Source organism: Ursus americanus, chromosome 6 (genome assembly GCF_024610735.1).
Source record: "Ursus americanus isolate L20-20 chromosome 6, mUrsAme1.1.p, whole genome shotgun sequence".
Lineage (NCBI taxonomy): Eukaryota > Metazoa > Chordata > Mammalia > Carnivora > Ursidae > Ursus > Ursus americanus.
This window is the reverse complement of record NC_142132.1, coordinates 31702487-31716074: the sequence shown is the minus strand read 5'-3', so window position 1 is coordinate 31716074 and position 13588 is coordinate 31702487. Positions and strand designations below refer to the sequence as shown.

Sequence of the window (13588 nt, the reverse complement as noted above, 5' to 3'; positions counted from 1 at the left end):
AACAATTCTTTAAAGTGATCTAGCTCAAACATTTCCCTTATTTATAAAAAGCCTTCATATGATTGAATACAACCTTCAGCAGGAGCAGAGCGAGATGAAATCCACCCTATTTTTAAAAGATCTCCAGGGAAGAAGACTTCTTAGACGCTTGTGTTAAAGCCTAATCATCTTGGTTATTATGAATCTTTTATGTTCAACCTAATTTCCCCCCCTTTTTATCCTTTACAACAATTTCATCCTTTCTGGTCTTTGAAAATAAAAAAATATTAAGGTCTGCTTCCTACGTTATAGGTGACAAGTTACCGTATCATCCCTTACTGTTTATGTCTCAAGGCCAAATAACCCCAATTCCCTCTTGTGCCTGACTTGAAGTGTACCAAAAAGCAGCATCATTGTTAGCCGGGGTTGCTAGGTGTGACAGCTGATGACGTGGCAGCTGGGGGTATGAGGCCACGAAACCCCGTCTTCAGACCAACGGCCAGGCTGACCATGGAAGCTGCGGGCACTGTTCCCAGCAGGCCTATGGCATTCTTCCAGTCTGACGGACTCACTGTATTTCTCCACAGGACTTCTCCAGGTGGCCTTTCTCTGCTATGCCTTCAGGCTTGCCATGCATTTGTCATCTTCCCCAGAAGGGAGCCCAGAAGGGGGGTGCTGGGTTCTCAAGGCCAAAGGAAGCACCAATCGAAAATCGCATTTAGTCAAAACCACCCTAAAAAAAAAATACCTGTCTCCCTCACTCAGCTCAGTCAGTTGTTTCTTAAGCAATGATTTTGGCTAGAATCAGCACCCCGGGATAAACAGACCAGGTTACTGCACACCAGACAGATTCGTGTTGGAAGTGAGGCGGTCGCTGATTATAATGAAATCATTAGCATTGAGTTGGAAGCCTGGGTTTGTTTGGTAGACTTCTTTGCTTCCAAACCCAGACATGAAATGGTTGGAAACCACCGACAAGCACATCAAAGGGGGAACCAAAATGGAACCTGGCATTTTAACTAAAACTGTATCTAATGCATCCCAGGGCGTCCTTTCATATATGAGAAGTAATCAGTAAGAATTTGGTGAATGAGTGAACGTACAACTTTACCAGTGACAAGAAGGGCTGTGGAGGACGATCTGCTGAACTAATTAGAGCAGAGAAATACCAAGGGGGCGGGACAGGGCCGCATCCCTAAAACAGAACCGTGGTACCATGGTCCAAAGCCTTGCTCATCAGCATTCTCCAGATATACACTGAGGACCTCCTTTGCACCAGCGAGCTTTCCTCTGGCCTTGCAGACACACACTCTTGCAACTGCCACCACTCAGGACATAGTGCAAGGAAGGGGTCTTGTCGAACCCTCTGATGGATGTGCACTTTTGAGAACAGAAGACATATCTTGTTCATGGTGTGCTCAGTACTAACAACATAAGTGAGGTTCAGAGAGCCCAACATCTCATCCTAGAAGAGCATTTAATGAAATTTCCTCTTGTATACCCCCTTCCACATCCCTCTTTCTGGGTCACTCATCCAAAGATCAGATAATCTCTGGGACTAGGGTAATTCTCAGGATAGCGCCTTTAAGTTACCTTTTAGAACCTTCTTTGACACCTAGACTTTTTGCTCTTAGATACAAGTGTGACCATCCTTCCCAGCAGGTCCAAATTCCTAGCCAGCAATTTCATGAAACATTTTCTAGCTTGACCAAAACCTTTATTTTCAAGAGACATCATCTCCCACCATGAATGAATCTCCTACCTGGATATCTCTTTGGGAATTCCCTACCAAGGAGATATACCCTGAAGGTCCATGACAAGAGGGGCCCAGTGATGGGTTGTAGCACATATAGAAACTAGGTAATTCTTCTGTTGTTGACATTGGGCCTGTCTATCCACTGCCCATCGGCCATCATGACTGCCTCCTGAGTCACTGCCCAGCCACCAGCACCATGTGACCACCCCAAACACTGGCAGCTGTTCCCAGAGCCCCACATGTTCAAAGCACTATAACCAAGCTATACTGGTTACCCCATTAGTCGTGTAAACTCCAAGGGAACAGTATTAAAATCCATCTGATAGACTCGGATCATACAGTCATCGAGGAGCGAGACTACACCACAAAACACAAGGTTGGGGAGAAGCAGATGATTGGGAGACAGCCCGTTAGCCCCCAGAAAAAACCCCAAGGTGAAGAAGAAAGTAACAGCACCAGTACAAAGAGAGGCACATGATTTTCCTTTAATTACCTTCAGATTTAGGACTAGGAGTAGATGCTGGAAACTGGTAGGTAGGAGTGTAAGGACTGTCCTCTGTAGCAGAGAAAAGCAGTGGATTTTGAAACTACCCACCACGAAGTGGAGGAGCTGACAAACCCGCAATTGACTCTTTTGAACGATTACCTATTTTAGTGTTATTAAAGCACACAGCACCACACTTAATACGAGATTAATGAATTAGAAAGGCCTTAGTTATTTTAATACAGCAAATCATGCAAACGAGTGAAATAAAACTTTCACCAACCAAAAAGGACTATAAAAATAAAATCTAAAAGCCAAATCTTATTCCTATAATGGAACTATAAGAATTAATTTAAGGCTAGGACAACAGATACACTGTCTAAGTTTATGGTACCTTCAGAATTTTGCTGGATTTCAGGAAGTTCAGGGAATTGGTACGTAGGGAAATAAGGGTTTTCTTCAGGAGTGTCTAGGCAGAGGAACAGGTTTGGGAGAGAGAATAGAGGAAGATACAAATGGAGAGAATGAACGAATAGGGATCCACACACAGTTCAGGCTCCTTGAATTTTGGAACATACTAAGCTTCACTAAGTGATATGAAAGAAATTCAAATTGCTTTTAAAAATCCAGTCCTTTTGCCTGAATTACTGAGACACATCTAAAGAGACAATATCACTTTTCCTCTTGGACAAAGAATTACATATACACAAGGTCTAGTAAGTGAGAGGGATTTAGCATAAAGCTTCAAGCTTCCAAACAAACCAGTGGATTCTTAATTTTTTTCACATCTCTGTGTACCATTAGGGCAGCAGGTTTCATTTAGAACCTGTAATTTGGGTTGAGTTAATCCCTCTAACAGGAGAGAAGTGATGTTGCCCATGGGACCGAATAACAGACTATTCACATACGCACCTGTGGCTTGGCATTTGTGCTGCCAAAGCCAAGTCTCTGGGAGAGACACAGAGTGCTGGGGGAGATGGACATCGGATGAGGAAGTGACCAACAGAACTGACATCACCCAATCAGAGACCCAGCCTTTGGCGTCACCACCATGACTGAGCTCCTCCACCCAACCACAGTGGATCTACTCTCAGTTTAGAAACACTAAACACTGAACATCTCAGGATTTCAAAAGAGTTTGAAGAGAGGCACAGCCAGGTTCATTGTGAACATTGTAGGAGCTAATTAACAGTGATGTTAGCTGGCATCTGCAGCTAATCAGAGAGACCGGTTATTTGCGGCTTAGGCCGACACCGACCAGAATGCTCTTCCTTTGCCTTCATGTGTCATCTGGGCCAGGCGGCCAGACTGGATTTGGCCACAGGGAGCGACAGGATGCTCTGCCCATGGGAGGAGTGGTACCCTTCCCGCGGTGTAGCTGCATCCCTGCCGATCAGCTGACTGGCAGCACAGGCGGATGGGAGCTGGTGGGGTCAGGAGCTGCCTGAGCACTGGCCTGGGGCTCTCTCACCATGCTGGATCACTGCTGATAGCCCAGCGGGCCCCTGATTCGGAAGCGCTTCTCTTCAAGCTTGAGCGGGCTTTGGTGTGTCAGCTCCTGACTGACTCTCAGGGCTACCTGCCAAGTGCTGGCTCCCAGCTGGGGAAGATTATTTTTCATTTTAACCATGCATTCTACTTCATAAGGCAGAATCTGCTCTCATTTGGACCCTGCAACATCCCTTGGAGGAAGGGAAGAGGGTTGAACACAGAGAGGAGGTATGTGACTGGACCAAGGTCACATGAGTGCTTAGGGGACTGAATTCAGGTGAGACCAGTTTTCTCCACTCCCGGTTCAGTGCTTTCTCAACTTGCTCTGCCTACAAGGCAGTCATGGGCTGACACGGGGGGCTGCACCTAAAGCTGGAAGCAGATGGGAGTCAGAGCTGCTCACAGCCCGGGCAGGCAGATGCTGGAGCACAGGCACAGTGCTGGGCTCAACCTGCTGCGTCCCACAATACCTAGGAGGGAGGACTTGAGAGCTGACCTCAAGTCCCACATGTGAGGCAGAGCGCAAGCGTTCCCTCCCTGCTCTGCTCTGCAGGTGTATGGCTGGGCTCAGGCAGGCTGGTGCCCAATGAGTTGAGCGTAAGGCTCAGTCTTCGGACAACCTAGCAAAGCAAGTTTAAGTCCTCACCACCACAGTCAACATACGAACACAGCATAGCTTCTACAAATGAAAATCAGTACCTCTGTTTAGTTTGTGGATCTGTTTAAACATGGTCTTGTACCAGTCTTTTGATCTCTCGGTGTTCTAGAGAAAGAGGCAAAGATAAAATAAAATGGAAATGTCAACACACTTCAGAACTTCTATGATCATGAAATCACAATGGAAAGTGACAACATCTGAGATCAAAACTCACGTAACTCTATACGTCTTGGTGATCCCACATATAAATCTTCATTAAAAGTGCAAAACTTTTGAGAAAGAATAGCCAAACCAAGGGGCCCCGGGGTGGCTCAGCCGGTTAAGCGTTTGGCTCTTGATTTCGGCTCAGGTCGTGATCTCACAGTTGTGAGATCGAGCCCCATATCGGGCTCCACACTCAGCAGGGACTCTGCTTCCCTCCTTCTTCTCCCTCTGCCCCTCCCCCCACTCACGTATGCTGACTCTCTCTAAAATAAAATAAATAAAATCTTAAAGAAAAAAAAATAGCCAGACCAAGAGATTCAGACTCTGCCTCACATGACGGTTAGGGGTGTGGGTTTGGGAGTCGGAGAGACTGCTCCATCGCCCACAGGTTGTACAATCCCGGGTAAGGACCATAATCACTCTGAGTCTCTGTTTCCTCGTCTATGAAATGGTAATTCTATCCGTGTTCACCTTGTGGAGTGAATGATGGTTGACAGAGTGAATGATGAGACTGCGCAGTCCGCAAGCGGTGGTGGCAATGACTGTCTGTCACAACTCCCTTTCCACTTATCACTATTACATACTTAGTGTTACTTAGGACCAGACAACAGTTCTTCCAAGGCTTAGCGCATTGCTGTTTCTCCTCCCCCAAAGGGACACAAAACCGTCCATTCGTTACATGGAGACCATGGAGAAACATACTGCAGCTAGTGTTCTGAGGGGTTCATGGAAAAAAGGGGATTCACCCTATTCCTGCTTCAAAGGCAGGCTTCCCTTGAATTCTGTGGGGCCTGCAGAAGGCTGGCACGCCTGTGCAGAGGGGGACAACTGGGGCAGCCTGAATTCATTCTGTGGCTCCTTTAGAGCTTCTTGCTCACTCGGATGACGGGAGTATCTCCCATCCCCCAAACAACTTCTACCTGAACTCATCAACAGGGACCCTGAGCCCCCCAAGGCTCTGTAATCCTAGACCTACAACTTCCGAGCGTGCTCCCCAAGACAAAAAAGGGAAGCTGGGAGACACGGCCCACAACGTTCTCCCCTTGAACACGCACCAGCCCAAGCGTCTCAGAAATTCTGCTGCAGAGAAACCGCTCTGCCTGTGTTCCACCCTGCTTTTCCCTCATAGTCACCTGAACCCCAAACCCTTTTCTCATGAGACTTATTAACACCTCACGTGCTTTGGGGAAAGCTGCTGCACTCTGAACCCAGGACCAAGGTGGGACAGGAGGCCAGAGCACAGCTCTGGGAGGCTCTGCGGCCCTCAGCGGGTTTGGAGAGTGGGCAGTGGCGAGGATTTCCTCATGAGGCCTTTGTCAGCCGCAAGTAGGGTCGCATGCACTCGGGTGTACACGTGTCACCAGTGTAAGAGGAAGCCTAGGTAGGACTTATGGGTCAGCATTCGTACCCGGAGTGGGATGCCCACTTCATCCATGGAAACATTGCTCAGGTCCTGAGCGCTCCTAGCCACCCGCCTGTCATCCTTTGCCTTTTTTTCAGTAGCCCTTCCAGGCGAGGTGGGTTTCTCCTGGGTGGGTGCCAAGTCCTGCTCTCCCACTCTTCTTTCTGAGACAGGATCTGGAAGTGAGAAACAGTCATTAGCTCAAGCAGCGCTTCTGGTGGCTCTGAAGCAAACAGCCCCCAAACAATCCAGCTGGGGGAAGTGTGTTTGCTCACTCCCAATAGAATGAGTTTTACTTAGAGCATGGGCTGGCAGACTACTGCCTGGCCACCTGTTTTTGTAAAGTTTTAGTGGGACATAGCCACACCCATTCGTTTGTGTATTATTTATGGATGCTTTCAAGTTACAGTGGCAGAGCGGAGTAGCTGTAACAGAAACTACGGCCAGTGAAGACTGAAATATTTATCATCTAGCCCTTTAAATCGCTAAGTGCACATTAGAGTTGATGTGATTCAGGACCAGAGATTACAGAGAGCGAATAAGCAGACCGGGTGTGGTCTACAGATTGTAAAATCACTTCGTACACTCTGTTATTCCAGGCCACGTCACTTCCTGAGGGAAGGCACTGCGGCTGTGCATGACAGGTCCCGTGGCCGTGGGGGTGGACCTCTCAGAATGCGGGCCTTCAAGGAGCTGATGGCCAGCAGGCAGAAAGCGCAAGACAGCCAGAGATGAGAATGCAGGATGACCAGGGTGGATAGAGTCCGCATCAACTTAGCTGAGGGATTTAGGTTCAGGGCTGATGTCTCAGAGGGAGCCACCCAAACAGCAAGTGAAGGGTGCCCCCGTGGAGGGAACGGCAGCCGCAAATGCCAGGAGCTTCTGAACGACCCGGAGCCACACGAGGGCCAGGCGCCGTGCTCAGTTCTTCATATATGTTATCTCAGTTCATCCTCCCAGTAACCCTAGGAGGAAGAAACTAGTATCTCTCCATTTAAAAAAAAAAAAACAACAGTTAAAGGCACCAAGGCACAGAGAAGTTCAAGCGACCTGCCTAAGGTCACACAGCTGCCATGTGGCCACGCTGGGATTTAGACTAGGGACACCTGACTCCAGCGGTTCTCTCTGAACCACACCCTGTCATACTTCCCTCCAAGATGGCACCAAGGCTTCAAGCCTGGCCTGATCCAAACAGAAGTTAGTGAAGGGCCTGGGGTGGGGAAGGCAGGGAGAGATGGCTGCTTCCATTCAGACATGGTAACTCTGACAGTGAGACATCCAAGCAGAAATGCCCTCGAAGAAATCAGGCAGCAGAGCCCCTGGTGAGGGGCCCTAGCCCAGGAGTGTCATTCCCAAGCCATCAGCATTAAAGCAACAGAAGAGGTCAGGGAGGAAAAAGTGTGGGTAGAGTCAAGGGCTGACATCACATGCTGAAGGGTGTCACAGGGACAGGCTGAGGAGCAAAAGGGTTTCCGCCAAAGGATGCAGGAGTTATCAGAGGGAGAGGAGATGAACCAGAGAGGAACAGTGCAGCGTCACTGAAGCCGGAGAAGACAGAATTCCAAGAAGTGGGTGATTCAACCCATGAAAGGAAGGAAAGAAGAAAAAGAATCCAAAGCAGAGAAGGGGGCATTCGATTAGGCAAAAGAAGAGTCATGGGATCACTGGCAGAGGGAGCAAGTTTCCAAGGGCAATGGGGTGGGTGCCAGGCTGCAGAGAAAGAGACGAACATGTGAGCAGAAGTAGGGAAGGAACCAGGGAGGGGGTCAGCATGCAGACAGACTACGGCAGATGGCAACCAGGGAGGTCAAGAGGTTAGGGGTCCAAAAGTTTTAAGCCAGGGGAGTGTAAGTCCTAGCAGCGATGACCTCTCGGTGGGACTGAAGGGGAGCAAGGGGCACCTGGCACTCAGGCAGTGCTCAGTCAGGATCTGTTCATTGACCGAGGGAGAGCTTCTCATCTCTGGGAAAGGAAAGAGTGCAGACGGCTGGCTAGAGACTAAGATCCAGCGGAAAGGAGGGGCCCAAGGGCGCACTCGAGGTTGGGCCCGAGTCAGAGATGTCCCCGAGTGGAGGAGGGGCTGGGGAAGTGGGGACACACACATCAGCAGTCTCAGGTGCTACTACCTTCACAGCCTGCCTGCCCGGTGGGGTCACCCGGCCGGGCTTTCAAACTGACTTCTGAAACAAGTACTCATTCTGCGACCGCAGAATGGTTTCTAAATCTTTTGTGCAAGACCCAGCTCAGTGTATGCTTCAGACGACCCAATCCCTGGCATCACAGCCATGAGCTTTAAAGGATGTTAAGACCAGACTGGACTCATGGGATGAGTTCTCATGCTCCCAGGCAATTACAACAGGAGGCCAAGGATTTGGCACGAAGCCTGGAAGTGCAGGGAGATTTCAAGTTACCAATGTTTACCCTTAATATGGCTCTGCTGAGCATTTTCCTCCCGCCTGGAAAGGCCTTCCTGAGTGTCACCAGGAAGCAGCAGGTGAGGCTGATTTCAAGCCTCACCTGCTGCTTGGAGGCGCTCACTCTCCTCACTCCAATGTCCCCTCTTGAGAAGTAGCAGCAGATCACAGACTTGGCATTCTCAGGGTTCCCAGACCCAGAGACTTTTTTTTTTAATTGTTAGGGGAGGTGGCTCTAACACCAATCACTTAACTGCAAAACTCAGGCTGACAGTCCAGTGACTTGTTCCAAAGCTGTCAGAATTCTTGGCTCCACAAAAATTAGCCCTGAATTATTTTAGTTTAGAAGCTTGTGATCATGTGATTCATGACTGAGTGGATTTCAGTGCACAGATAGATGAACCGCAGCCTCAAAGAAAAAAATGTGGTTTTTTACATAGTGAAAACCTAACGTGACACTTTCTCATATCAGGCAGGTGACAGGACCACCTTGTGACAGCCACAGGACAAGGGGTGCCTGCTATTTCTCACGAGGCAAATACTGATCCCTCGACAGGACATCCTGCAGCATTTCTTTCCAGTTTTCTTTCCAGTTTTTTGAGCTTTCAAAAGGAAGGTGCAAAGGGCCACAAAATAAGTGACAATGCTGACAACCTGGGACAGGGCCTCTGTGTCTGCGGGCAGCTTCCCTTTTCCTCACACCCAAAGCTCTGTGATGCCAACACCTCCCTGAGCAAGATGTGCCAGACCCTCCACCCCAGCCCTGACCCGTTTCCCTGCCCATCTCCCCAAGGCCCAAGGGAACCATGAGCTCGTGGTGGCCAATACCATGTGGGTCTCTATCCCTAATGACTCTCACTGAACAAGAGGCCCCATAAAGGCTCAATAAAAACCCGTTAAGGACTGGGGGGTTGGGGTGAGGTGGGTGATCTTCCCAGTATCATCACCTCAGGTATGATGGGCAAAGACCCACTGATGCTAGGGTCAGCCAGCTCTCTCTCCTTCAAGAGCTTCTGAACAGAATGGTGCTGCTTCAATAAAAACTAACATTTAGTGAGCACTTGCTTTATGTCCCACTCTATCAAACACCATTAGTGGCTCTGACCCCAAACTCAAGGAAGATGGAAACATTAGGCTTATTTTGGAGCCAAGGAAGTGGCCCTAGCTTGCCAGCCTGGTGGAGAAGCCTTAATACTGTGTAGTGCTTTCCAGTGTGCAAAGCATACCCCCCCTCCTGTCGCACACGATCCTCACACCTCTCAGAGGCAAGGACGGGGATTATCATCCCTGCTTCCCACAGCAGGAACTATGCTGCAGAGAGGTAAAGTCACTTACCCGGGGACAAACGATGTCAATAAAAGGAAAGAGCCAGGACCAAACTGTGAACCTCCTAACTTGTGTCTGGGCACCTGTTTCATCCATTCCACTGCTCCCTTCCAAATCCCAATGGCAGGAAGGCGTTCACAGGAGCTACCTTCGTCTCAGAGCCAGCCTGCTCTCAGCACCCTGGACTGGGGCCAGGGACTGAAGTGGGTTGGTGTGGCAGAGTCAGGAGGGGGCAGCAAAGGGCACCTTGTGCTCAACCACAGCCTGTCCTGTTCTGGGGCCAAGTCCTGATAAAGCTGAGAGGGTGTGAGAACCCCATGTTCTCCCCACCGGGCTCTCCACGAATCCCAAGGGCAGCAGGAGCAGGAAGTAACCCAGAAATCGTGAAGCAGCTGCTCAGGAAACGGTGGCTTCTGTGTATTCACCAGATCAGGGACTCCTGCCCCCGATTCACACGTGTCTGTACCCCCACCATGTGCCCATGTGACATGTGTGGCTTCTTCTAGAGACGACCTACTGCCTTCATTAGATTCTCCGACCGAGTCCATCACCAAAGAACTGTTACAAACCATCACACCACACTGTGGGCGGCTGGAGGGTAGCACAGTTCCCAGATAGGGCCACAGAGCCTGGCCCAGGGCCTGCTACAAAGTAGGCACTCAATAAAATGAGGAACGAATCAATGGGGGTGCCTGCTGACAACGGAAACTCATGTCTACCGAGCACCCAGGGAGTGCCAGCGCTCGGTGCTGGGCTGCTTGCTCGCAGAACCTATGTGGCACTACTGCGCTCCCCATCTGGCAGGTAAGAAACCTGACCTGCAGTTGAGATCATTAGCAGCCTGCCTAAGCTGCACCGCTGGGAAGCAGTGGGACCAGGACTCAGAGCAGAATGGCTACAGAAGGCCCTAAGGACATGGCGAAACCTTCCCATTCCTGGGCTTCCCCACAGTTCTGCCTACGTGCAGCCACGCTTCATCAGGGACTGAGCCCTGACACCTGATGTTCTAGCAGATCCAGGCCCACCACTGCCATTCTTGGTGAGACTTGATCCTTAAATGTGGTCAGTACACATGCAGCATCAGCATCCCTGGGGACCTGGTGAGACGTGCAAGTTCTCACCCATACGCATTAAATCCGAATCTCTGGAGCTGTGGCCTGGGAATCCGGGTTTTGGACCAGGTTTCCAGGAGACTCTGATGGCTGCTCACACCCCTTTCCAGGCACTGGGGTCTGGAGGTGTTCACCCGGGTCTGTCACACAGGGTCGTTAACCGGCATCTGGGCTTGCCACCCAACAAGAGAAGAGCCTGCCCACATTTCCTAACCCCCACCTGTCACATCCTAGGAGAGGGATTAGAAGCAACAGAAAGAGGGCTTCTTCAGCGCGGCCTGCCACGAACACGCCACCTAAGGCATAATTCTTTGTTCTTTTTTATTCAGAATACCCTGTTCTTACCCATCAAGGCACTGATCGCAGCTGCCCAGAGCCCGTGTACTAGCTGGGGTCACTGCCGTGGTATGCCTCCTCTGCCCCTCAGGCTGCAGGGAGGAAGTGGGACCGTGCCTGCTTGCACCATCCTTGTGGTCCAGCAACAAACAGAATCCCCAGCACATCAGAGGAACTCATCAGACCATGCTCCTCACACATCAAAGGTGTTGGCGTGTAAAGAAATATTTGGTACCTACCTGAAAGGCTACTGAGTCGTTTTTGCTGTTCTGTGATAAAAGAAAAGATATACATCGTGAGATTTACACAGACACGGTAAGGCCAGGAAGTCCTGCCAGAATCATGAGCATCCCCAAACTGGCGTCCTGACTGTCCCCTGGGCTTAGATCCCGGAACGTGGCATGGCCACCACACCCAGCTAAATGCCCGGGCATTAACGTGGCTTCTGTTATCCAGCTGTGGTGTCTCCAAGCCGCCACCCCCAACATCTGCACCAAGATTCAGGGAACTGTTACTGTTTGCTGGTTGATTCCCTGTGGTTTCAAGGTGATTTGGTCATGGAAAGAGACCCTCCCAACTCCCCTAGTTTCAAGGGACCAGGACCTTATCACGACCCGAGTCTCAGTAGTTCTGAGAGAAACAACTGTCATCGTAACCATGGCAGCTACCACCTCCCGAGAGCTCTGTCAAACACCAGACATTGTTTTAAGAGCTTTCGCACGTTAACACTTTCAATCTTTGCCATGACCCTAGCAGGTAGGGCAGGTGGGTGGAGACGCCTCAGATAAGCAGCACACACTACCCATGATGACACTGAACATCACAGGAGGGCCTAGAACCTGGATCCCCGACTCCTAGTGCGGGCTGCCTTCCAACCCCGATCGCCAGGCCACCACTTTTCCCCAACATGGATGGTCTTTCGCTTCCTCAGCCTCCCGGGCACTCGTGGTGGGGAGGCCAAGATCTAACTTCTGAGAATTCTGTGTGTACGTGCTTTGGGATAAGCACAAAAATGACCTTTACCTTCCACGGCTGCTAAATATAAAGCAGCCACATAGATAAAAATAGAGCACTTGCCAGCCCCTGGGTGCTGTCATCATGCCCCTTGGCTGCGGCCCCGCCCTCCCTCCAGAATCCATGTGGGCAAGAAGTAAACAGAGCAGCAGGGGTGCTTACAGCAGTGGGACAGCCTGTCCACCTCTGGATGCGGACAAAGTTCCACCAGCTGGACAACAGGAGCCCAGCCGAGCTCTAGGCTCAGCTCTGCCAGCAGCGTGCTAGGAGATATTGACCAATCGCGTAAACTCTGCCCTTAGTTTCTTCATCTGTCTGATCAAAGTGTCCACTAGACCTATGGTTCCCAAACTCCAGTCTTCCAGCCAGAGGCAAGGGCTTCCTCACCAGGCAACAGCAAATTTATTCAACTTAAAAGACTATGTTGTTCCTCCTTCTGGGATATGAAATGGCCTTTCTTTAATAGAATGACATGTGATATGGACAACAGCAGTTGTTTTTCAGGGGTGTTATTTACTATAGTTAGAAATAAGCAACCTTGGGGTAGTCTCCTGGCTGTTTCCTGTGACCATGAGACCCAGAGTCTGGGAGCCATGGAGCTCTTGGTCTCCACTGTGGTCTATGGACCAGAAGCACTGATGTGTCCTGCGAGCTGCTGAAAAAAATGCAGAATCTCAGCCCTGCCTCAAACCTCCCGAATACAAACCTGCAAGTACGCACTCCCAAGACCGTGTACAATAAAGACAGAGAAGCTCGGAGCTAGGGGACCCAGGCACCTCTTCAGTCCTGAGTTTTCTTGTTCCAATCCTCCTTCCAGACTGATCGTAAGTGATCTGGCCTCAGACATATGGTATAAATGTTGTGGAGAGGGGCGAGGAGCTGTGTGGTGAGTGCTAGGGCAGATGTGCAGTGCCCCCTCGTGTGTCTACAGTTGGGGGGCCTGGCTTGCAGAGACAGGGTTATTGTCACACTATGCCCGGGGGCCCACTAGGCAAGAAAAAAAAGGGAACCTTTTTTAGGATGACTAAACTAGAATTCCAGAAGTAGAGTAAAGTTATCATTCCCTCAGGAGACTTTGCAATAGTTAAGAAATTGTTTCTACGGGTACACTCTATGAGCACTGCTGCCAGGCTGGGTGAATTCCAAAACAAAGCCAAAAACACATGACCTAAACCCCACTGACAATCAGTAATCCAAGGCTAGGTGGCCAGGCGCCTCCATTCTCCTCCACTCTTCCTGCTCCGCCTCCTTAGGGAACATATGGTTTGCTCTTTAGGAGAAGCTACTTTTAATTCCAAAAAATGAATGTACTTGTATCCTTTACTGAAGGATGTGTGATTCAGGCAGCACGATTCTAATCTTTAAACTCAAAGGGCAGGACTGCACAAAAGAGAAAGGCAAGAACCGAAGGC

General features: G+C 49.9%; 1 protein-coding gene across 50 annotated transcripts in view; it reads right to left on the bottom strand.

Moving 5' to 3' along the window:
* The window catches only part of SORBS1 (sorbin and SH3 domain containing 1), a 218733-nt gene that overhangs the window by 70163 nt on the left and 134982 nt on the right, over window positions 1-13588 (bottom strand). For 29 of the 50 annotated variants that reach the window (XM_087862881.1, XM_087862853.1, XM_087862863.1 and 26 more), the window contains 5 exons: window positions 11402-11431; window positions 5981-6150; window positions 4410-4473; window positions 2614-2688; window positions 2229-2291 (listed from right to left, as the gene is read on the bottom strand). In XM_087862881.1, the coding sequence (XP_087719007.1) occupies window positions 2229-2291; window positions 2614-2688; window positions 4410-4473; window positions 5981-6150; window positions 11402-11431 (402 nt within the window). The remainder of the gene's footprint in view (window positions 1-2228; window positions 2292-2613; window positions 2689-4409; window positions 4474-5980; window positions 6151-11401; window positions 11432-13588) is intronic. The other 21 variants (XM_087862857.1, XM_087862874.1, XM_087862882.1 and 18 more) reach the window with 3 other exon arrangements.